This window comes from Cryptotermes secundus, unplaced genomic scaffold, assembly GCF_002891405.2.
Source record: "Cryptotermes secundus unplaced genomic scaffold, Csec_1.0 scaffold181, whole genome shotgun sequence".
NCBI classification, from domain to species: domain Eukaryota; kingdom Metazoa; phylum Arthropoda; class Insecta; order Blattodea; family Kalotermitidae; genus Cryptotermes; species Cryptotermes secundus.
This window is the reverse complement of record NW_019723906.1, coordinates 3,880,850-3,906,882: the sequence shown is the minus strand read 5'-3', so window position 1 is coordinate 3,906,882 and position 26,033 is coordinate 3,880,850. Positions and strand designations below refer to the sequence as shown.

The following is a 26,033-nucleotide window of genomic DNA, read 5'->3' as shown; positions in this document are numbered from 1 at the left end:
TTTTCATTTGAAGGAGAAAGCTTTAGATCTCCTCAAGTGGAGGAACTCTTTTGGAAGAAACTGTGGACCTGTGATCTTGACAGATTACTGATGAATGAATGAATCAATAATAACTGGGTTTGCCAAAATATTTGAAATGGTAACTTGTAATATGATCTTTCAGCCTTCTATAACACACAAAATATTACTCCCCCAGCAGTTTTGATTCCAAAAGGGACTGTCTACTGAAGAGGCTATTTATAAAGCAACTAATAAGATAGTTACTACTTTGAACAGAAAAGAATATGCAGTTGGCATGTTCTGTGATATAGCCAAGGCATTCGAATGTGTTGATCACAAACTCCTGTTAATGAAACTCCAATATTATAGAGTTCAGGGCTCCTTCTTGCAACGGTTTAAATCATACTTTCAATATAGAAAATAAAGGGCTGAACTAAAGTGTACTAATAACAAATATTACTCCGACTGGGACCTAGGCTGTTCGGGAGTGCCTCAGGGCTCGGTACTAGGACCTCTGCCATTTAATATTTACATCAATGATTTTCCCCTCAAAATAAGTAAAACTTCAGAAGTCATCATGTTTGCAGATGACGCATACGTCCTTTGTACATCCAAAGATTTCAACAATCTAAAAATAAAACTGGATATTGTTTGCAGTCACATGAGTAGATGGTTTCAGGCCAGTCTTCTTGCATTAAATCTTGACAAAACTAAAATGCTAAAATTTATGCCAACAGTAGCTACTGATTATCAGCTAAATACTTCACTTATTAATACAATGTTGAAAACAGCTGAATCGACAACTTTTTTGGGTTTGCAGCTTGATAATCATCTGACTTGCAAAGCACATATATATCAGTTACTCCACAAGTTGAGCACAGTTGGATTTTTAACGCGAAAATTATCGTATGTACTAAGCATAAATAGCTGAAAATCTGTATACTATGCATATTATCTCTCTTTAGTGAAATATGGAATAATATACTGGGGTAATACTCCTGATTGTCATAAGGTTTTTCTTATGCAAAAGAAAACAATAATAATGATGGGAGTGGGCCCAACCCACACTTGTCGTGACCTGTTTAAAAAGCTTGAAATATTGCCAATTCCCTGTCTATAGTTGCTTTCACTTATGACATATGTTGTGAACAACTACAATAAGTTTTTGAAAAATAACTCTATATATACGATTGGTACTAGGAATAATTATCATCTTCATGTACCTGATTCTTGTTTATCATCTTATCAGAGAGGTGTATATTACTCAGGTATCAAGCTATTTAATATATTACCTAACAGTATCACAATTTTGAGAACAGACAAAAATCAATTTAAGAAGGCTTTACTAAGATATCTGCTGAAAAATTCATTTTACTCTTATCGATGAATTTATAGAGCATACAAGAGTTACAAAGATAGAGGGTAAATAAATAGTATGAGTAAACATATTGTAAGTTACTCCCTTTGGTTGGATTTAATAGTGGCTGTACTGATTAATTTAACACTTGACAATTCTAGTCAGTTAAGGCTGAGAATGGACTTAACATGTATGTATTTTTCTAAACGGGAAAATTGGACTGACAACTAGTGTTCTTTGCATGAGGCTCTAATTACCTTATATATTTTTTAATATATTATATCTTAAATTTTATGTTATATTTAATACTGTATATTTATATTTATTGCATATGATCTTTTATGTAAGACTTTGTATGTAACAAATTTTATATCCAGCCCTACTGGATAACAACTGGATCTATGAAATGTAATTACAAAAAAAAAAAAAAAAAATAGAGAACATTTTATTCCAGAAGATAATCCTATACACTCACTACTGTACTCGTATCTACTTTGTTCAAAGGATTAGAGAGCATTTTATTCCAGAAGATAATCCTACACAATCACCGCTATATCTATTTTGTTCATGTGTGCTACTGATATTACAGAGATTCTTGTCCATTATCTCTTGTCCATTATCATTAGAGGACTCGCGACATTTTCCCAAAAGGAATTTAACTATGGAAAATATTTTCGGATTTTTCTCATTTGAATTGGAATGAATGCCAGCAAGGTATCAGGTAGTATCCCTTATTTAATAAATTATGTAGCCCAACATATTTCAGCCTCAACTGGCAACCTTTAGGAGTGTCCAATGTTAGGAGAAGTTTTTCATAATTCTACATAAATTATTCAAAATTGTAAGTAATTTCTAATTGATATGACGAAATATCATTAACATTAATACTAATATGATGCAGAAGCCAGTAATGTATGCATGTAGAGACTTTTATATATTGTTTGCTGTAATGCAGCAAGTTGTTTCACGTGACATAGGATCATACAAGTCCCTAGCATCTGTAAACATAACATATGTGAAAGATAAAACACTGGGCAGACTGAAATTAATATTACTCTTCCTTACTGCCAGTTGAATCACAGCAGATGATACGCAGTACCACCATACAGCATTATTTTCACTGACCTTATTTGTTTCATTAGACAAACTTGGATGTACTGCAATCATGACTAATGCTTTTGTTATTACAGTCAGCCTAAGTATATCAAGTATATCAATCACTGCCAATGTGTTTCGTTTTGAAGAAACAGACTCTTTCCCTTTACATACCCATACTGTCAGCTGTAAGATTTTGTTCTAAGAATGATGAATATTATAGTTTTGCTAAGACTACTTCTTGGGAGCCACACCAGACATATCTATACATGTCACCAGGCACTAAAATATCAGCACAAATAAAAGCTGTGACTCCTATATTATGGTCATGGTAATTGTTTTCTTGTGGATAAGCTGAATGCAATATATGCCCACAACTACCTATAACAGCCTTGAGTGTGCAACAAATCTTGCTTTCTCCTAAACATTTACTTGCAGAGCAAAGCATACTCACATCCACTGACTTATTCTACAGATTCCTGAGTTCAGCTGATACTTTTCATGGTTTTCCTACATTAAAGAGGATCGTGTTTCCTAGACCTGCTAAATGCACAAGATCATTTCAACTTCTATATCAATCCAATACCTTACCAATACAAGTACATATGAAATTTTATAAACACAAGCTCACCAGAAGTTTCATTCCAAGGGCAGCCTAAAACACAGTTTGAGAGATGCTATATTGGCACTATATAAACTGTGTTTACTAATGTTCAGCACTACAAAAATAAGTACAAAACCAATGTCAGTTATTTGCTGAGAACTTCTTCACAAGTGATTTAACAGGTATAGATGGCATTTTTGATCGACGTGGGAAAGATGTCAATGAACTAGTGCTGCAACGTCGAACGACCTGACTGCATCTGTGGAAATTTGAATTACTGTCCTCAGGTTTGTTTGGACTATCCCATTTGGAAACAAAAATTCTTGAATTAGTTGTTTTGTATGGTGATGTTATGTCTGGTGCTTTATTTGGTTGAATGGGCTGCCCAGTGCTTTCAGATGAAGTGGGATATACACAGGACAGGCTTCTCTCTGTCACAGGATAAGAATGGAATGAGGACGCTCTTTTCAGATGCTGCTGAGCAACAGAAGTGGGCTGTGAGGAGCATCCGGCTGTTTTCACATTTGAACTTGATGAGATTTGAATCCACGTAGATCCTGCATCTGTTTGATCGACACTAGTCGCTGAGAACTTTTTCACAAGTGATTTAACAGGTATAGATCGCATTTTTGATTGACGTGGGAAAGATGTCAATGAACTAGTGCTGCAACGTCGAACGACCTGACTGCATCTGTGGAAATTTGAATTACTGTCCTCAGGTTTGTTTGGACTATCCCATTTGGAAACAAAAATTCTTGAATTAGTTGTTTTGTATGGTGATGTTATGTCTGGTGCTTTATTTGGTTGAATGGGCTGCCCAGTGCTTTCAGATGAAGTGGGATATACACAGGACAGGCTTCTCTCTGTCACAGGATAAGAATGGAATGAGGACGCTCTTGTCAGATGCTGCTGAGCAACAGAAGTGGGCTGTGAGGAGCACCCAGCTGTTTTCACATTTGTACTTGATGAGATTTGAATCCATGATGATCCTGCATCTGTTTGATCGACACCAGTCGCTGGTAACTTCGCCCATTCAGGTGGCCTGAATGTTTGTGGCATGTGTAATGAAACAGTCCTATTAGATATGCCTGTTTGTGTAATTAGTGAACATTGTAACATGGGCTCAGCAGAATTTGTACGCCCCCAGAAGAAAGATGGACGGCGTAATGTAATGTCATTACATTCTGTCTTTGATTGTTGCACAGAACTCGTTGGTTGCACTACATTTGGGGTTTTAAATGGTACAGTAGTGGCTGCTAGTTTTGCAGCATCATGCATGATTGCATTTGATTGGAACACTGATGGGAAAACTGTAGATGAGGCTGCTGTGGATGTCCATGAAGTATCATCAGTTGGTTTAAATTTTAATGATTCCTTTACAAATGACTGGGACTGAAGTTTTGGACTGGGTATTTCATAATTCAGCATTTCAGATGTGAATCGTTGAATGAGCTTACTGATTGGTGTAGTAGGACGAGAATTCTGATTGGTGAGAGGTGATGCATTTGCAACATGAAATTTATCACTTGCAAAAGCAGATGAAGTTCTTTTTGTGGTAGATGATGATGTATCAGCAGCATCAATTTCATCAGCTGGAGGGATACATTTTGTAGTAGAAATTAGTATACTATCAGCATCCTTGTTAGCATTATGAGAGACAAATAAAGATTGTACTCTTTGTGGTTTTTGGAGAGGAGGCAGTGGCTGGGTATGATTAAACTTGGCTGTGTTCTCAAACAACTGTTGTCTGCTTTGTTGACAAGTTTCCATCCATCCCACAGAATCTCCCAAGTCAAGGGAACGTGCACGGCGATGCTCTGGTGTGCTCATGTTCAACTAGAAATAAAAATGAAGTCCATAAAACTTAACCATACACAAACTTCTATAAACACTCATCCACTGAACTGTTTCATCAGTGTGAATTTAACTACTTAAAACTACTCACTTTTGACTCATTTTTATAGCAGCTTTGTTTTTCTTCTTATCAAATGCTTTGTTCTAGAATTAACCTCAACTTGTTTGTAGTTCTCTGAAAAAATGTTTTCAGTGCATAACAAGGACATGAGACACCCACTTTCCTTTAAATATTTCCATTTAGTTGGTATATTGCTACAAGTATTATGTGGGTACATTTATATCACAGTAACGTGACAGAACAACAGTATACCCTATATAGTGTACTAATATCTAGACAAGGTGTTTTTTGAAAAGGTTGCTCGTAAAAATGAACTTCATGAAAAATGCTTAACCTCTCTCTTTTAACTGCAAACAGCATCATAAGGGATATTGTGAAGTAAGACACAAAACAATGGCGAGACATTTCTTTCAATGCAACCTAATCAGCTATAACAGTCAACGGTGGAGTGATCTAACCCTCAGACACAAAACAAGCACTGACAGAACACTTTATAAATTTAATTAATAGCTGCTATTTTGAAATTCCCACCTTGTACCTGTTGTAATCTTCCCTTGTAACAAATACATAGCCACACATTACTCTGAATGATCTCAAATACAACAAATGGGCAGAACCTTCAAAATAATTCCCATTTCTAGCTATAGTTTCTAGACATAACCCCTCCATTAATCTACTCTTATCCACAAAATCAAATTTCACTGATTACGCACCCTATCAGCAATGGAAATTCGTTTTTGGCAAAGGTCAAAACTGCAATGCCAACTGAAGCATAGATACCTCTCATTGCCCTCTGATAACTGTAACCATAACTACCAACAACAAAAACTTCTATGTAAGGACAGCATAAAGACACAATTGCCAGTGTTTGACTTTTATGCGTTCATTTTCCTTCTGATATACTAGAGCTTTTATTAATATATAATGCTTTTATATTTACACTTACATACTAGCATCTTACCTTTGGAGTCACACTAATATAGTAGTAGTAACAGTAGTAGTAGTAGTAGTAGTAGTAGTAGTAGTAGTAGTAGTAGTAGTAGTAGTAGTAGTAGTAGTAGTAGTAGTAGTAGTAGTAGTAGTAGTAGTAGTAGTAGTAGTAGTAGTAGTAGTAGTAGTAGTAGTAGTAGTAGTAGTAGTAGTAGTAGTAGTAGTAGTAGTAGTAGTAGTAGTAGTAGTAGTAGTAGTAGTAGTAGTAGTAGTAGTAGTAGTAGTAGTAGTAGTAGTAGTAGTAGTAGTAGTAGTAGTAGTAGTAGTAGTAGTAGTAGTAGTAGTAGTAGTAGTAGTAGTAGTAGTAGTAGTAGTAGTAGTAGTAGTAGTAGTAGTAGTAGTAGTAGTAGTAGTAGTAGTAGTAGTAGTAGTAGTAGTAGTAGTAGTAGTAGTAGTAGTAGTAGTAGTAGTAGTAGTAGTAGTAGTAGTAGTAGTAGTAGTAGTAGTAGTAGTAGTAGTAGTAGTAGTAGTAGTAGTAGTAGTAGTAGTAGTAGTAGTAGTAGTAGTAGTAGTAGTAGTAGTAGTAGTAGTAGTAGTAGTAGTAGTAGTAGTAGTAGTAGTAGTAGTAGTAGTAGTAGTAGTAGTAGTAGTAGTAGTAGTAGTAGTAGTAGTAGTAGTAGTAGTAGTAGTAGTAGTAGTAGTAGTAGTAGTAGTAGTAGTAGTAGTAGTAGTAGTAGTAGTAGTAGTAGTAGTAGTAGTAGTAGTAGTAGTAGTAGTAGTAGTAGTAGTAGTAGTAGTAGTAGTAGTAGTAGTAGTAGTAGTAGTAGTAGTAGTAGTAGTAGTAGTAGTAGTAGTAGTAGTAGTAGTAGTAGTAGTAGTAGTAGTAGTAGTAGTAGTAGTAGTAGTAGTAGTAGTAGTAGTAGTAGTAGTAGTAGTAGTAGTAGTAGTAGTAGTAGTAGTAGTAGTAGTAGTAGTAGTAGTAACAACAATATATTAACAGAAGCGTTTAATACACTGTGTACACTTTAACATTATGAACAGTTCTCTAACGTCACAGGTGAAGACTTTATATCTCTCTGCAAAGTTCTTCACTCTTCCTTGTATCACATCCACTTTCTGATCATGCATGACTAAGTTGTGTGTTTGATTTGAAGTATTACATGATAAGATATGGGAATGGCACCTCTATCTGAATACCAGACAAATCCCTTATTTAACTCTGTACACTGCTGACTACTGGTATCTCTCAATAACACATATTATCAAAGTAAATTATAGGCAGAGACTACAGATATGATACATGACACATCAATTTCCAAGTAAGTGATGAAAACATTAAACACAGTAAAGATTAACAAAATTTAAGAAGTTGACACTTTTGGAACACGAATCGAACTCATAACTGTTTAGATTCTTGTGAGAGATGGAGCAAGCTGAGTTGGACACGAAGGTGCAGGCATGCCTCTCGCTCCTCCATGATGCGACGCACAAGAGTAGATTTCTTTTCCTGCAAAAAGAATATGAATAATAAAAATTAACAGATATTCACATTGTGTTCATCCTATTCCTTGCTATTCAAGGTACATTTGAACTCAGGATTGGCAATAATAACACTGATATACTGTAAGTTAACATTTCTTAGAATCTGACCACTGTTTTTCCTGTAGTAACATTTCTAGCAGTCTTAACAATATTCTGATAAGATAAAGTGAGACCTGCAATAACTGATTATCACGTTGCAGTTCTGCAATACGTATGCCCAGCAAAGGATCATCCACATCACTACATTCCGAGTGTGATGGTGAACTGCTACCTTCTGAACTGTTTTCATCAAATCCCCTAAAACAAATATATAAAATATTATTATGGCACTTCATTTATTGTCTGTGACTTAAACTATAAAATTATAAAAATGATTTCCATCATTAAGTTCTAGACATACAAGAATACACTACAAATTTTTTAAAATGCTAGACCAACAACATTATTATTATTATTATTATTATTATTATTATTATTATCATTATTATCATTATTATTGTTGTTGTTAATGTTTTTGTTGTTGTTGTTGCTGCTGTTGCTGTTGTTGTTGTTGTTCTTCTTCTTCTTATTATGTTGCTCTCACTTGGAGCATAGGACATCCATGAAACGCTCTGTTTCACTTCAGGTCCTTAATCTCAGACAGTTGGTAGGACTCCTAGGATTGGGGATCAGCCTGTCGCAAGGCCGCTACCTACACAGGACAACACAAACACAAAACAAATGCAGAAAGACATTCATACCTTGAGTGGGATTTGAACCCACAATCCCAGTGTTTGACTGGGCAAAGATATTTCATGCCTTAGATTACATGCCCACTGTGATCAGCAGACCAACATTATATTACGGTAATTAATCATGGACATGACAAAACCAATGAAAAAGATATCGGCAGAAATACATTCCACAAGGTAGACTGTGGAACACACACATTCTCAGACCACAAATGAAGTGAAGAAACTGATAGAGAATTACAAATTTCACAAATAACATAATTGATAAAACACAGACAAAATTGGAAATAATATATTTACAGGATGAGTGGATTTATTCATCTGAAAAAAAATCTTAAAATATCAACCAAAAGGGGAGAGAAGTTTGGGGAGACCTACAGAACAATTTAAGCATTCTGTTTGTAGTATCTGTAATGGGTCTCAATAAGCCTAATACTGGAAAGGATAAAGACGACGAGGACGACAATTCTGATTATGTTTTGAAGAGTGGCTCTATCTCTGTCCTCATGTAAAACACAAAAAGAGAAGCAAATTAAATATGTACAACACTTTTCTTCTTAGAATTTATCTGAAAAGGATCACCCACATCACAAACAATAAATTACATCTGATCATACATGTGCAGCATATTTTGATGAACTGCTGGAAGAACGTACAACAAAAAGAATGAAATGAGTGACCTGTAACTGTGTACTACTCAATAAGAGCATAGTGTACATATCTACATTATATGATAAGGATCATACTATATATGGAAAACACTATGCAGTATTGTTTGAGTAAGTACTTGCGAAAAATCAAATCCTTCTGAAGCATAAATACATTCAAGTCTCTTTCAACACCNTTTAAAGAGTCGGTGCAGCACACGGATGTCGGTGCGGAAGGGTTAAAGTAGGTTTTACTGTAGTCCAGAATTATCATTACCTGTAACTGTATTGGGATCTTGCAGTTGCCAGCTCTGTTCTCAACCTCTTTATCTCAGTCCGTTCCTCTTGGACTCTCCCTTGCAGATCTGCCTGAAGGCTTAGCAATTCCTGATGCTCCAACAGCAAAAGTTTTTCTTCTTGTAAGAGTCCTTGCAACTCTTCTTCTTGTCCTAGAGGGTTGTCACTTGTAGATGCCTGCTCTAAGACCTCAGTCACATCTGCATCATCACTGGAATCTTCACTCTTGCTTGGTGAAGCAGTGTCAATATCACCGGCAGGAGGAGCTTTAGGGGAATGGAGTTGATCCTGTTGAACCTATCCAGTGTGCCAACAAATAAAAGTGAATGTTAGTGAGTTAAGTTTACAAAACCAAAATTAATACTGAAAAACCATATCCTCATTCAGAAATGGCTCCCATATAACTAGATCAATATTCTTCAATTGTTAATAGTTTTAAAATATAAATGACTGTTTTTCCAGTAGACAAACGCAATTTTCTTTTAAGCCATGGATTGACACCTTCAGAAATGACAGTTCCTTACTTATTCTGTGTTCCTCTCATGTGATACACAGACTACTTTGTAACCAATGCAAATATAAACCCATCTCTAATATTTAGTTGTAACAGTCGCAAATCCTGGTCCAGAACAAATATAAATCACTCCGTCCAATGTGACCTGTAAGTTTTTTACTACATGAAAACTTAACACCCTTACATGTTTCAGTCTCTGTGGACCATCTTCACAGTGAACAGTGAAAACAGCACAGCAGCCATGAGCAAAGCCTGGACAATATAAAGAACCTCCACATCAAGATAGCCAGGTAGCACAATATCTGCCCCATATAAGAGGGACGATGGGAGGACAAACACGAGCCTGTATGGTTTACGAATTTTAATTATTGACAATCAAAAAAAAAAAAAATTTTTTTTAATTAGCATCAAGAAATTTTATACAATTTTATAAAAAACTTTACATTCCCAGGAAAGTGCTGTGTTTGTGAAATGTTCAATTTTGTGTACTATGTATTGTAGCATATAAGTGTACGTACTTTACTTCTAAACAACTTATGTGATGGTGGTTTCCTATTTGTAGTGATGTTTGCCCTCTGAAGATGGTCCACAGAGACCGAAACATGTAAGGGTGTTAAGTTTTCATGTAGTAAAAAACTTACAGGTCACATTGGACGGAGTGATTTATATTTGTAATTGTTAGTGTGACGGACCAGAATGAAACAAATCAAACCTGGTCCAGAAGTTAGGCCATATAGAAATGCAACTGCACAACCTGGTATTCCTTACATAATCACATTCTCCTGTCTCATAGTGTTGCATGTACAAAGGCAAACTTTTAGAACCTCTAGTTGAGCAATGAATGTGCCCACTTCCCTATTTTGGTGCATATGAAACAAACACTATAGTATGTAACCGGAAGCAAAATATTGAGCTTTTACTGAATGCAGAAAAGTTCTTTTTATATTTCTGCAGTTTCACTGGCCTCGTGGCACACTGCTAATCAGACTGGTGCATTCATCACAAATATGTATCTTGAAGAACCTATCACACTGCTCTGTTTCTGATCAACATTCTACATAATGTTGTGAAGCTTTGGAAACTTGTCATTGATAAATTGAAGTAATAATGTTGTTCCTATGCTTAATTGAATACCACGCCCATACAATGTGTGATGGAGCAGAGGCATAAGCCCCTATCCACACTGAAGGGCAGCAGGCTCGGTAAGCCTTGAGCCAATCTGTACACTGGAGATAACAAATATCTGAGTCCCTGATGGGGATAGAATTCTGATTGCCCAGCTGTCTAGCCTAATCACTACACTAGCTAAGCCATCCTGGCTCATATATTGAAGTATTTGTTGCAAGATGCAGCAAAACTGCATTTTCAAAATTTTCAAATACTAGTGTTTACATTTATATTTACATTTACATTTATTTTTCACTTCATGGATCCAATCATCTCCCCATAGGGATGGATATAAAACATGTCACATATTACAAATTCATGATGACTACACATCATTCGTCCTTGGTCCAGTGAAATATATAATCAGGCCTAACACAGATAGCTCAAGTTGTCAGGACAACACACACACATAGGTCATGGAAAAAACTGTCAAATTCATCAAATTCACACCTTGCCATTCCACACACACTGGCAAGCCGTATCATCCAAACAGTTACATTATAAAATATTAAAATTCATAACAAAAACAGACATCATACATACTACGACACTTACAACAAGCAAGTCTCAACAATGTATAATTCACGCACACAGACCATTTATTAACTTTAACTTTTGAGCCCCTTGCATACTCGACAAATTCATCAATACAGTAAAATGTGTTACTTTGCAAATAATTTCATAAAACAAACCTAAATTGCTCCTTATCATTTTTTAAAAGTGTGATATTTGACGGCAGAGTATTAAATAGCTTGACGCCTGAATAATACACCCCTCTCTGATAGGATGATAAATGTGTTGAAAGTATGCGAAGGTGGTCATTCCTTATGGTACCAATCACATATACAAAGTTATTGGTTTGAAACTTATCCAAATTATTAACAACAAATGTCATCAATGAGAGCAAATACACACATGGGATTGGTAGTGTCAAGCTTTTTAAATAAATCTCTACACGTATGAGTTGGGCCCACTCCCATCATTATTCTTATTATTTTCTTCTGTATAACAAAGACCTTATGACTGTCTGATGTATTTCCCCAATATATTATTCCATATTTCACCAATGAATGATAAGATGCATAATATACAGAGGAAGAAAGTATGTGCTTGAAGTGCATTCTGAAATGGAAATATTTTATGTTATGTAATGTTACTATCCCACCTTGTTGTACTAATTTCAAAATGATTTAATTTTAAATCTTAACACTGTTGCATAGTGGACAGCAAACAAAACCAAAAATAAATTCTATCCCACCTTGAACAAATACAGTACTCAGAGCAATGTACAGTAAACCTCAGACAGGGGAGAAAAAGGGATAACGTAAGTTCACTGGTAATAATCCACCTGTTGTTTTGGAATTTTCTCTGTTGGATCCTGTGGGCTATCCACACCATCATGTAATGGTGCTAGTGGCGGTGGCGGTGGCGGTGGTGGCGGCGGCGGTGGTGGTGGTGGTGGTGGCGGAGGTGGCGCAGGTTGCTGTTGGACTTCCTGTTGCTGCTGTGATGGCTGTGGTTGGGGTTGTTCCTGCTGCTGTAACTCTGCTGAAGATGGAGATGGAGGCTTTAACACTTCGTGTGCTGAGTCATCTGCCATTGGCTTAACTTCTGCTGCGCTGACTGTACCTACTGCAGTGTCATCTTCAGAACAGGAAGAAGCTTTTTGCAAAGTGAGATCAATGTGGAATTCGTCATCATATGGTCTGCAGCTGCATTCATCCTCCAGACTCTTTTGATTCTGACTCATCTCCTGTGTTCGTTGCACTGTTCTTAGCTTCCTCTGCAATGACATGTGTTACTTGGAAACATTCACATCATAAGAATATGTTAATTTTATGTGACTTCAATACATCTGAAAGAGGTAATGACAGTCAAATACTACATACGTAAATAATGGAAGCTGTTATAAAATTTGAAAATTTACTAACTAGATTGTTATTTTTGTGCAGGAACCAGCAACAGTGGCTTGTTTATTTATTTTTGGTGTATTTAATAATGTTTTCAATTGCTAAGATTATTCAGCATTAAATTATATTACAACTAGTGATTGAGGTTGTAGAAAAAAGCAGTCATGGACTAATTTGAGGTATAATCCCAGTATTTTCATGGTGGGACTACCCAGAAAACCTTAATCAAGGTAGCTGGTCTCCAGGTCAAGATCAAAACCTAAGATTTACTGAATATGAAACATGAAGTGTTGTAACTAGCAGTAATTACAGTCATTTCATTTTGTAGTTGCAGTAAGCGTCTTTCTGTGAAGTGGTTCACATTAGTTTGACAAAATATTAGAGACAGAATGAACATTAAATTTATACCGACACTGGAAAAGATACTACTGAAACATAAGAAATGTTAAAGGAAGTGTATAGATGGGAAAAACAACAGAAGACATGTTTTTGTGTGGATTTCCTCTATCCTCACAGTACATCAGGAAGACCATATGATTGAGTGAGCACCTATGCAAAGGAAATTGCCATTACAATCTGCAGTCGACTGAGAGAAGCCATGAATGTATCAAATAAAATGGTAGGAATAAGTTCCAAAAAAAAAAAATTGCCTTTTTCACAAATCAAACATTTTGTACAACTAGACGTGTCAGGGTAGTGCAATCTGCTTCAGTACTGACATGTGTATGTCCATATTTTATTATATGCTGCGGTATTTATTTGTAAATGTTTTTTAAGTTGTATTTCCTTAATATCCATACTAGTTAAAAATATTCACATTTATTAACTGTATTTTTTACCACAAAATAAAACTTGTGCGATAAAACATTACTATTTGTTTACATATGATGCACTTTCACTTCACAGATTTACTGCAGCTACGATGTGACTGAGAGGAGTCAGTACTACTTGCTAATAATATGTGGTGTAAAATATAAAATAATAATTTCATTAAAATTGCTGACAAGAGAAAGTAGTAACATTTACTTGAATTCCCACAATCTCTGTTTCCTGTGAACAGGGTTCTGAATCTGTCTTATTACTTCATTACAAGTCATAGAATTCTGGTTGTAAACCCTCCTGGAAGACCAAGAAAGGGCTGGGGGGATAATATTAAAATGGAACTCGCAGATATAGGTTCTGAGTTAGGTGCATGTGTCCAATGACAGGCTTTGGTATTAGCAATAGCGAACATTTGAGTTCTGCCACCATAGCACTAGTAAAAATATATAGAAAATCTGATTTTATTTTCTTTGAACTGGAAAAGATTCCATAACATAATTTTGACATATTTTGACAGAACGTACATTTATGTGCAGACTTTTTGACATTTTCAATGTAATTACTATGTCAAACTGCCATTCTGTCTTATTGTTATTTCTATAATACCTTGAGCTGGGTAATGATTCGCTGGACCTCCCACAGCTGCTCCTCCTTACGTTTTGAGACAAAGCCGGCATTCATTTCCTTATGGATCTGGTTGAGAAGTGACTCCTGCTTCCTAAGCTGATCAGCTATTCCAGTTGGAGTGTCTGGGAGAGGACTCCCTGCTGTTAGTGGTGGTTCATATCTTACACAGAAGGGAAGCAAACCAAGATAGCATTATCATCCTCATGACACAGTGGAGGTCAAGCACATATATCCTACAGCTTTGCATTACATAATGCCAGAATAGCATTTAGTCTGTGGATAAAATTAATAAAACCAATGAAGTGAAATACGAAAATTCAGAACACTACTAAAATGAGTCCTTGAAGAAGATGGAATGTAAGTGTATATAACAAATTATGGAATTCAGTGTCCCTTCAAGAAAGACAATAGGAGAAGGGACACGAACCTACTTGGTTTATAAATTTTAACTTAAATAACAAAGTTTTAAAAACTTTAATATACCAAGACAGCTGCTGTAGTAGTGGAAAAGTTGGATTTTGTATACATTGTGCATTACAAACATTGTATGTATATGTATTTTAACACTCAAAACACCCATTGCGATAGTAGTTTCCAAAAAAGTATCGATGTTCCCTCTGATGATGGTCTTTAAGGACCGAAACATGTAAGGGCGTTAAGTTTTCAAGTAGTAAAACCACCAATAGTCACACTGGACGGAGTTCATTTGTCTTTGTAATTTGTTAGTGTGATGGAAGCGGCCTCCGTAGTCTAGGGGTAATGTTCCCACCTCATGACTCAAGGTACGCAGGTTCAAACCCGGCGGAGGTCATGGAATTTTTAAGGGCTGAAAAATTCAGGGAACAAGTCCTCCGGGAGGGATTTTAAACCATGGGTCCCGTGTCGTAGATTTACAGCATGTAAAAGATCCTCATGTCTCTAGGAGACCTCTGAGCAAAATTAGGCAAAAAGTTTCCCACCCAAGGAGTTTCCAATGCCTCCAGTAGATGGGGAAGTTATCGGGTACCACTGCCAGAAGAGGGCCGACCTCACTGGCAGAAAGGGGCTGATAGTGAGCACCAGTACCGGTAGGGTATGGCGACAGTAGAAATTAAAGGGGGATGTAAAATAGACTACTAGTCGCGGTGCATGGGGAAACACACCCCTTCTAATACTGAATAACTGAATAGTGTGATGGACCAGAATGAAACAAATCAAATATATAATTAATGTTAATAATGTAATGATGTTTAATGGCTGTAAATCAGTTACAATCTAAAATGGCTCAGAATGTCTTATCACTGGTTTATTTTTATTACTGTTTAAAATACACAGCACAAGGACATGTTACACTAATCAACTTTCTATTCAACTGTTGATACCATATTCCTGATACTCAGTATGGCATAGCAGGTTGCCTCAGTCCTAATGGGTTGAAATGTTTCCAGGTTTCCTGTGGGTTTCCTCAGTTGTTCCAGGTGAATTCCTGGATATTTCCTTGAAGTAGGTCACAACTGCTTCCTACTCCATGAACTGAAGTATTCACATAAAAACCCTAATGCCACTTTGCCCATAAAAAGTCCCATATGACAGAAAGAGGCTTCTTTTGTTATTTTAATGCTGATGAGACCTATCATAAAATCAGCTGACAGAAATACATTTTTAGGGTTTGGTCATATCCTTGAACAGATTCAGAATAATCTCTATTTGAATTTCATATACAAAACCATTAAGGACATATCTGAAAGACCTTCTGGGCTAATAAAAATATGGCCTGCCACAGTTCCTACATTAAAAACTCTAGTGTCTCTAACAAACAAACAAACTACATGGAGCTGAGTTCTTCTTGAGAAGCCAACAGTTGTTAATCTACTCAAGAATTTTGTACTTCAGGAATTTCCTCTTTTTGTTCCTGAAATGTCTACAATCTTCATGTCATATATTATTCAGATTAACTCTATTTATTTGGCCTGAATCCTGTAACCATTGTAGTTTGGCTTCTTTCCTTGGATAAATTAGTTTTCAATAACCTTCCTTGAACCATGACTTATGCTGCTTTAATCTATAATAACCTTGACTTTCTTTGGCTAAATTTGTGTTTGTACTTCCCCCCCCCCCAAAATACATCCACTGATAACTCATTTTCTGAATGGGCACAACAAATAATTCTCACCAAAACTGTCACTGTACAAAACAAAAACAGTCTAAATTTACAACTCAAACAAACTTGAGGTCATTCACTGTATATATTGGAAAGGGGACAAATTCCTCATTAAAAGGGGTGAAAAGAACAAATAAAAAAGGATGAAAAGAACAAATAAAAAAGGAACCAAAAGAGCAGCAAATACTAAACCTGACCGAACTACTGGATTATTTTTATAACTTTCCAGGTAAGCTTTTATGTTTAATTTCAATTGTGAGGTAACCCTGAAACTGAAGGAATGTGCCTGTGAAGTCAAAGAAATTAGTTTCTACTTGCAAAGTGAATAAATGTTTCTGTGTTTACACAGCAAATATAAAGACTTACTTGTTCAGCTTCACATCTGGGAAGAGGAAGTTGCAATGGCAGAGGAACGCCGTGAGCAGTCGATGGCTCATCTGGATAACTGGACTTAAGATGATAGCTATACTTTGCGCATTCATCTTATTGTTTTTTTCCTGAAAAATATTAGTTACTTACATTATTCCCAAGTGGTCATAACATAAACTGTTATACAGAAAAGGAAATAACATTTAGATATACAGGAAGAAATTCACAGTACTAATTTGAAATAAAGTTTCAACATACACTGCCTTAAGATGAAGGGTTTGAGATTTTCACATTGGTGATCATGAGCAGTTCTACTTTCTGGGATATCATATACACCATATAGTCCATTGAATGCTAACCCATATAATGCTGTGTAGTCCGCCACTGAAATCAACTTGACTTTCAATGGACTACATGACATTATGTCCCAGAAGACTGAATTCCCCATTACTGTGACATGTCTAACATTGCAACATTGTATAACGGTATACAGGCAGCAAAGTCTATTTAAATGATAATATTTTATTCTTCTGACTAAGCCACTTTATTTGCATTGTTTTATAATCTCACATGCTCAAATACAATTTTATCATATTGTTGCATTCCAACACACCATTTGTCATAGCTTAATTTTAAAATTGTATCCATAATGAGTCAGGGTCTCTATAAGCTGAATAATGTATAATTTAAATAAATCTTACTCCAGGCTAAATATTGATTGATTGATTGATTGTTTGACTGATTGATTGATTTATTTCGTCACTGTAGATCATTGTACATGATATAGGACAAGTCAAGGTAATTCTGAATTCTTGTTAATTCTTGTTTGGCTGAGACCAATCATGCTCCTTTTGATTTTGCTGAAGGTGAGTCTGAATTGGTTTCTGGTTTTAATATTGAGTATGGTGCGGGTGGGTTTGCTTTGATTTTTCTTGCTGAGTATGCAAGTATTTTGTTTATGAGATTGTTGTTTTGTGTTATTTTCTTGAGGTGTGATTTAGACTCTCTTTTCTTTTATGTTAGGCTTTCTTATTCTTAGGCTGACATATTAAGTTGAGTTTTTTCCAGGTGCAAACAGCCATAGATTCTGATGCATTTTTAAATCCACTTATATCGCATACGCTCATGCAAGCTTGCACACAATCAGCAAACACTATTGAGGGTCATGACATCCAGAAATAATAACGTGTTTCGGATTTAAATGAGAAACTGTGAAAACCAAAACAATAAAAATATTAATTATTACAACACTACTGGAACACTTACAACTTTTCCCACTAAAAATGTTTGAACATGTGAAAATATGTAACATTACAAATCTTGCAAGATTTGAGGTTTTCACGGCCGTGACTTTGAAGAAAGCAGTCTTCTGGGATGTGGCACCGTGTAGATGTGGTGTTAACCGATGTTTCGGAGGAACGTATCACCTCCATCTTCAGGGTAGGAGAAATAAGAAATCAGCAAGCAAAGAGACCGTGAGAACCAGTACAAGCACATCTACATGGTGCCACGTCCCAGACAACTGCTTTCTTCATTTAGTAAATCTTATGCACTTTTCATACATTCCTTAAGGTTAATTCACAAGTTTGCTGACAAACTTACATGTACAGTTATGTTCTCAAGATGTAGCATAATCCATGCCAGAAGCTGTCTGTTGCATGCTGGCAGCTGCATTAACAGATTATGAAGTTCTGATTCCCTTGTTGCCATTTCTTTTTCAGCTCCAGCCTCTTCAAACCTTGCCAGAAGCTCTGAGGTAAGAATAGGCTCTGGCAGTTCTCTGTGTTAACAGTGAACTTTCTAAACTTAGCACACAAGTGTAGGGTCAAAATACAAGCAAGTTTCTGAAATATATAGAGCCATAATGCACAATATGCAGAACATAGCTTAAGCTCAAGTCATAGCACAACAAAAATTAGCATGCATTAGATGACACCATAACAGCATCTTTAGGTTAATCTTCTTACTTGTATTAGAAAGGTGCATTCTTCAAATCTCGGCCATGACACTGACTATACTGACTGAGATCTCCTGTAGTTCTCTCCAGTCCTTCCAGAATAATGCCATGATAGTACCTCAAATTACTCCTTCCATCTCCTTTCAAATTTGTTACTCACTAATTATCACACTATTTGACGCTATATTCTAAGCTACTGAAATAAAACTTTTAAGTTCACGCTCACATTGTGGTTGCTTGGGTCTTGACAGAGTCCATTCTGGTAGATGAGTGCAGAAGTTTCAGAGAAACGACATACCTCCATCTTCAGGACAGCATGTTCCTTCAAAACATTTGTACTAATTAACCTACCAGACTAAACGGTGTCATAACTAAGAAAATCACAATATGAACCTACACAACCATGAACACCTCAAATCTCATTTACCTCCCTCAAAGACTGATTCCTAATTTATTTAATTGAAATTCTTTAACTGTACAGGTTATGTAGAATTCATTAGTAGGATGTTCTGCGAATGAGGAATTGGAGATGATGTAGAAGGAAATGACCATGGCCTATTTTGAAGTACCATACCAGCTTTTGCCTGTAGTGACTGAGGAAACCCACAAACATCTCTGTGTTGGTTAGTCTCTGGGCTAAGATTCAAATAAAGAACCTCATCAATATGAAACGGGAGTGCTATTCACTTGACCACAATGTCTGGTCCCTTAATATGAGATTTAAGATTCTCATGGCAGTGACTATATGAAGATACTGTCTTTTGGAATATGATGCCATGTAATCTGGTAGATACCAACATTTTTGGGTAACCTGCTTCTCCTTCTTCAGCTTCTTCAATCCTAAAGATGGGCACATCTGGTTCCTCCTAAGTATCTGTATATAAAGCAAGTAGTCTTTTGGGATTTGGCACCGTGTATATGTGGTGTTAACCGACGTTTCGGAAGAACGTATCGCCTCCATCTTCAGGGTAGAAGAAAAAATATAAGAAATCTGGAAGCGAAGAGACCGTGAGAACNGTTTTTAAGAGAACAGATGAGAGGCTTCCAAGACGTGCTGAGACAAAACCCCCCCTCCCTGTTCATATTTTCTGGATGCAGTTCAATCTCAATTGCCTCCCTAATGATGCGATCCATATAGCGGGTCTTGGTGGCGAGGATGGAGGTATTCTGAAGCTGAATGCAGTGTCGCAGATCGATGCTGTGTTCAGCTGCGGCCGACTTGTCCGGTTATTCAAGACAGATGTGCCGCTGATGCTCCTTCAACCTCATGTCCACGGAGCGGCCTGTCTGCCCAATATAGACCTTCCCACACTCGCATGGGATACTGTATACACCCGGTGTCCTTAGGCCCAGGCTGTCTTTAACCGGCCGGAGGAAATTGGATAATTTGTTTTGAGGCAGACCCACTGCTTTGATGTTGTGCCGGGATAGCACTCTGCTGATATGGTTGAATGTGGTCCCGACATAGGGAAGGAAGGCGACTAAGAGCAGTTTGTCTTCAGGCCGGCTGATGTTGGGCCAACAGTTGAGAACTCTGTGGATCTGCCGGTTGTTGTATCCGTTCTTCTTGAATACATCCTTCAGGAGCACCAACTCCGCATGTAGGCTGTCTTGATCACACAGTGCTCTACCCCGTGCACCAATGTGGAAAGTGCAGCTTGCTTGTTGGAAGGGTGGTGGTGGGACGCAGCGTTAAGGTACAGCTTTGTATGGGTGGATTTGCGGTACACTCTATGGCCCAGGGAACCGTCGGGTCTCCTGTAAATATCTATATCCAGGAAGGGGAAGTGGCCTTCAGTTTCAGTCTCCATTGTGAACTGGATGCACTGTATATATATCTGTATCTGTATATATCTACCAAGTTACATGGCATTACATCTCACAAGATAGTAATCTTCAAAAGGCAAAATACATAAGATATTCTGTAGTCTTTTTGGGAAGGATCATCACCTTTTCCCTCATCCAAATTAAATAAACAAGGAAGGTAACCTGAGATATTGTTTAAGAAGACTTGTGACAACCGGTAATTCATAGTCTGACAACTGAACAGCTTCACGGAGATTGTACAGTCGCCTAAGATGTTGCACCTTGGACTTGATGCCTGATACTTTGTACACACCTTCCGTGTACAAGCCTGTGGGGTAAAAAGCACATAAAACAATGAATGTATGTAAAAACTGCAAGGCTTTGAAGATATATATATATATATATATACACATACAGACACAGGCTTATAACAATTCACATACCATGTTCTTGTACAAAGTCGATACAATCACGCACGATGACAGGAATATATACACCATCATGACAATGGCTTCTCTCAACAGCAAGTTCTAATGGAACACCAAAGACTGGCTGTTCATCTAGAGATAATGACAAAGAAAATCATTTAGTGTATATTATATATGTGGTTGCAGACATAACAAAAACACATAAATTTCATTCACAACCTTATTTTTGCAGATATTTGGCTTGAAACACAGAGTTTGCCAATAAAATTTACTGAGAAAGTGATTCAAATTGAAGAAACAGAAATGAACCAGACCCACCTGCAACTTCTGTAGAATCTTCCATATGTTTTGATTTCTTCCGTTCTTTTAGTTTTAATTTAACTTTTCCATCCTTTTCTTTCTTCTTTTCCTTCTCAACTTCTTTCTCCTTTTCTTTAGCATCCTTTTCTCTTGATTTTTCTCTTTTCTCTTTCTTGCTTGGAAACTTGAATGATTTGGATTTTTTTGACTTTGAAGGACTCCTAAACAGAGTCATAAATTTCATGTTAATATTCAGTTACATCTCGAGGCTCCTTCCTAATCTTATGGCGGTTATTTGATAAATCACAATGGGAATGAATCGTGCGTTTTTAAAAGCACAAGAGATTCCTAAATGAAATTCTTAAATACAATACAATTAGCAGACAGTGACTTTGACATGTACTTAAACCAAGACTATTGGAAAAGATGGATGCTGAGGATGAAATAAGCCACCCTTTTTCATATTCATATTTAATGTGTCTTCCAGAGATCTATGTACATAGATATAAAATCCGTCATCATTTATACTGGATAACAAAATAATAATAAGATATTTAACCATACAATATAATTCCGACTGGATATCACGAAGTATAAAACATACATGTGTCTATGATAGGCCACATATAATGTATCACTCACTATGCTAGGTAACACTATAATAAAATAATTGATCATACAATGTAAATCCGAGGATACATCCATTTCACAATAACCATCATTTATGTACAAAATATAAAACATGCACAGACATGTACAACAGGCCACATATATCACTCTTATCACCATAATACTGTACATGGCTTAATTATAAAATCTTATTGATTTAATCCTTTTAACCCTTAATTTGTCTAGCTCTGTTAAGGTATATGATGATGAAAATGACATAAGTCATGAAATCTAATTTAACAGAAGAGAAAAGCTGTTTACAGAAATCATTCCCATTGCTAAACCTGAACTGATTTCAATGACACTAACTTCATTTCTGGGTCTTCTTCAGGAGAGCTCTCGCCTTCCAAAGCTGCATAACCTCTGTCTTTCTTTGAATCCTTTTTGTCCTTACGTTTGCCAATGAGTAGGTCCTTTTTAGAAGGCCGGTCATGGGCATCATCACTGACTGCGTAAGAATTTAAAGGAAAAATGTAACAAGCAGTGTTTAACTAAAAAATTGGAACAAACTTTTGGCACATCCCTGAGACACTCTGATACAATTCATCAGAATAAGCAACAGGACAGATAGTGTCTTGGGAACATTTGCTGATGAAATTGTAAAATGGGTTAAATGTCATGTGCAGTCCTGTAGGTAATGGTGATGTTGGTAGTGCTAGGGGCATGTCCTCATACAAATGACTCTTAATTACGTAATACAAGTACAGATAACTGGTCATCATATTTTGCAAATATACCTGTTAGACAAAAGCCAGGAAGGCATTTTAAATTTCAGAATAGTACACGAATTCATGCTCCCCTGTCACATCACAGCTTTTTTATGCTTTCCAGGAAAAGTTTAGGTCAAGAAACTAAAGAAACAAAGAAGCCAATGGGGTCTTCTTCCAATGCTCATGCAGTTTTAGGGACACAAATCTTACATGTAATTTCTTACATGGCATTAAATCACTTCCAAAAGTCTTTGGGTGTGAGGGTATCCAGGAGTTTAATTATTTATTGCAGAAGGAGTTATGGCAGGAGAGTTTTTCAAACTCAGATGCAAGTGCTAGTTTTAATGATTTTATGGACAGGATCCTTTATTATAATATAGCATTTCCAAAAAAGACTGTTTAGATGAAAATGACAAGGAAAAACAAATGGATTACCCAAGGTATAAGAAATTCTGGTAAAAGGATGAGACTGTTAAATGGTTTTAAAAACAGCTTAATCTGTCTAGGGACATGCTGGAATATATCACCACATATAAAAAGGTTTATAAGTGTTATAAAAGAAGCAAAAAAAAAAAAATAGCATATGATAAGTATGCTTCAAGGTCTCAAAATAAAATGAAAGCTATGTGACATTTAATAAAAAAATGAAGTTGGTAAGTCATGTAAGGGTGGTAAAAAAATCCAACAGTTTAGCGGTACGAAAATAATAACAGATCCGCAAAGTGTGGTAGATATGTTAAATAATTTCTTTCTTGAAATAGCTGATGACCTTTTAAGTCAAAACAACAAAAATAACAAAAACACACAGTGGCAGAAACAAACGATAAACTGCTGCCCTAATACCATATTTTTCCATCCAGTCACTGAATATGAAATGGAGTGTGTAACAAATAATCTAAAAGGTAAAGGATATCACGAGATACCAGAATATCTTATAAAAAATGTATAAATTATGTAAAGAAAACCACTGGCTCATATTTTCAATGCCTCATTGAGCTCAGGCATCTTCCCAGATAGATTAAAATTAGGTAAAGTGATACCTCTGCATAAAAAAGGGGAATATCATGATATTAAAAACTATAGACCGATATCCATTTTATCAGCCTTTTCCAAAATATTAGAAAAATTAATGTATAATAGGCTAATGGCTTTTTTAATTCAAAATAATATATTAACAGAGGTCCAAAATGGCTTCAGAACGAATAAATCAACTAACACAGCAAGACAGTCTTTTATTGAAAGTATACAGGAGACCTTAGATAATGGCCTATATGCCATAGGATTATTTTTTTATTTATCAAAGGCATATGATGTAATAGACCATGATATACTATTAGAGAAACTAGACTCATATGGCATAAGTGGCGTGCCAAACATGTGGTTCAGGTCTTACCTGTCAAACAGACTCCAATATGTAGAAATAAAAAACACTGACGGCAGTGTCAAAACCAGTTATAATTCATCATGTAGGAAAGTGAAGTATGGTGTACCACAGGGATCAGTGTTGAGGCCGCTTTTATTTTTACTGTACATTAATGATCTTACAGAAAATGTTCAAGGAGCAAAGCTGGTTTTATATGCAGACGATACCAATTTCTTAATTACTGGAAAAGATGAACTTTACCTTCAGTATAAAATAATGAACGTTATGAAAGAATTAGAAATATGGTTCCAAAAAAATAACCTAGTAATAAATACTAAAAAGACATCTGCCATGTCATTTCATTCAAAACAGTGGAGAGATCTGTTAAGACCACAAATAGTTTTTAATATTACAGAAATAGTATATCAGTCAGAACTGAGATTTCTTGGAATTCACATGACAGAAACCCTAAAATGGTGCGGTCATGCTCAATTTCTAAAAGCAAAGCTATGCAAAGTAATTTATATGGTGAAAATATTAAAAGAAATAATGAGTCCATATATGATAAAAATTATTTATTTTTCAAATTCTGAGTCATGTATGAGAAATGGTATCTTATTGTGGGGTGGGAATGGGGAAAGTAAAAGCATTTTTAAATTGCAAAAGCGGGTTCTTCGAGTGATTAGTGGTATTAGTAGTCGCACGTCATGTACACAAATTTTTAAACATTGCCTTCTCTGTATATATTGGAGGTGACATGCTTTATCAAAAAATACAAGGCTTTTATGGAAATAAATTCGGACATTCATAATTATAACATACAAAAAAAATAAATTTTCATGTACAGCACTGTAATACAGCTCTTTTTAGAGTGTGATAAATGTTGGAATTAGTTTGTATAATAAGTTCCCTGATCAAATAAAACAAAGGGAAAATTTTAACTCATTTAAAAAGGAATTAAAATCTTCTTTGCTGTACATTCCTTTTATTTTGTAGATGAATTTATGTCTTTTGATTTTTCAAGTGTGTAAATGTAACATATAGCTGATTCATTTGTTGTATTTGTGTAAAGACAATGAAATTAATGGTAACTTGATCTAGATAATATTATTCAGACAACAAACCCCCTATTTTAGCGTGGTACAGTGTATACTATAAAGATATGCATGAGAATTATATGTAAAACTAACAATTTCCTTATCCAAATGGTTGTATGTATGGATTGTTGAATGATAATAAATGATAATGATATTATTACAGCAACATTATTCAGGCTATGATGAGTTCTATCTTCTGGAATATGACGCCGTATAGTCACAGAACTCTTTACAACCTTTGGTGTGGGAACATCAAATCCTACATTATTGAGGTTATGTTTGATACAGAGAAAAAGGTATTTTCACAGCAGGTTCTATTCTTTAGAGTAATCATTTGAACCCTTTAAATTTAATTTAATTCATTCCAAATGCTATGAATATACATTCATACCAAAATGTAATATAACATTAAATAATTCAATACGCGACTATGAAAATGCAAGACGTACAATCACTTTCGTTGCTCTTCTTTCCAGATTCTGAAGCATATAGACCTGGAAAATCCTTTTCTACATCTGGACTTTCGAACTCCATTCTCTTTATAACCCTTATACTCCAGCTTTCTTACAACGTCGTAAAAGACACTTCAAATACCCATTATTTACAAATCCACAACCCCCATAACAATCCACACTTCACTGCCATTTTTACTAATCTATGGTTGCCATGGAAACGGAAGACGCGACACTTGGCCACATTAGGACAACATTTTTTTGTCTATTTCGTATTATTTGCTAGGTACGCGAATTTGTTGTTGTTGTTGTTGTTATTGTTATTATTATCATCATTAATAATAATAATAAATACTGTCCTTCTGCTCGGTGCGCCTGTGCTGCCAACGCGGTGGGTAAAGATCTCGACATATTTGCAATCGGAACACTTTCTGTCAATGGCACTGAACCTAAAATTGTTAATAATATTTGTTAATGATACTCTTAATATTACTTGTGTGTATGTGGTCTTATTTTATTGTTCTCTCCTGTTAACGTTAACTTTAATTTTTCTTGGTATTATTAATAATTTATTGTCATTATGT

The 26,033-nt window shown here is 35.8% G+C and overlaps 2 protein-coding genes across 3 annotated transcripts; both read right to left on the bottom strand.

Annotated features, from left to right (window-relative positions):
• Positions 1-1,779: 1,779 nt before the first annotated feature.
• Positions 1,780-6,026, bottom strand: LOC111861974 (cell wall protein RBR3-like). The gene is made up of 2 exons (XM_023846966.2): positions 5,933-6,026; positions 1,780-4,892 (listed from the first exon to the last, which is right to left on the bottom strand). Exon 2 carries the CDS (start codon positions 4,884-4,886, stop codon positions 3,198-3,200), a length of 1,689 nt encoding a protein of 562 aa, XP_023702734.1. The 5' UTR covers positions 4,887-4,892; positions 5,933-6,026; the 3' UTR covers positions 1,780-3,197.
• Positions 6,027-6,872: 846 nt separating this feature from the next.
• Positions 6,873-25,762, bottom strand: LOC111862030 (ralA-binding protein 1). 2 transcript variants are annotated; one of them, XM_023847084.2, is made up of 12 exons: positions 25,447-25,762; positions 22,137-22,275; positions 21,177-21,379; positions 20,874-20,990; positions 20,614-20,758; positions 18,270-18,447; positions 16,665-16,795; positions 14,138-14,318; positions 12,148-12,582; positions 9,099-9,406; positions 7,617-7,740; positions 6,873-7,408 (listed from the first exon to the last, which is right to left on the bottom strand). In XM_023847084.2, exons 1-12 carry the CDS (start codon positions 25,529-25,531, stop codon positions 7,298-7,300), a joined length of 2,157 nt encoding a protein of 718 aa, XP_023702852.1. In that variant the 5' UTR covers positions 25,532-25,762; the 3' UTR covers positions 6,873-7,297. The 2 variants fall into 2 exon arrangements, with proteins under 2 accessions (XP_023702852.1, XP_023702851.1); XM_023847083.2 differs by having other exon boundaries at positions 9,099-9,415; positions 25,447-25,760.
• Positions 25,763-26,033: the final 271 nt, after the last annotated feature.

Coding starts and splice junctions, on each gene's coding strand:
- LOC111861974 (XM_023846966.2), bottom strand. CDS start 4,886: ATGAGCACACCAGAGCATCGCCGTGCACGTTCCCTTGACTTGGGAGAT.
- LOC111862030 (XM_023847083.2), bottom strand. CDS start 25,531: ATGGAGTTCGAAAGTCCAGATGTAGAAAAGGATTTTCCAGGTCTATAT. Junction 14,319..16,664: donor CCAGATGTGAAGCTGAACAA/GTAAGTCTTTAT, acceptor CTTCTGTGTAAG/ATATGAACCACCACTAACAG. Junction 9,416..12,147: donor AGAAAATTCCAAAACAACAG/GTGGATTATTAC, acceptor CACACTGGATAG/GTTCAACAGGATCAACTCCA.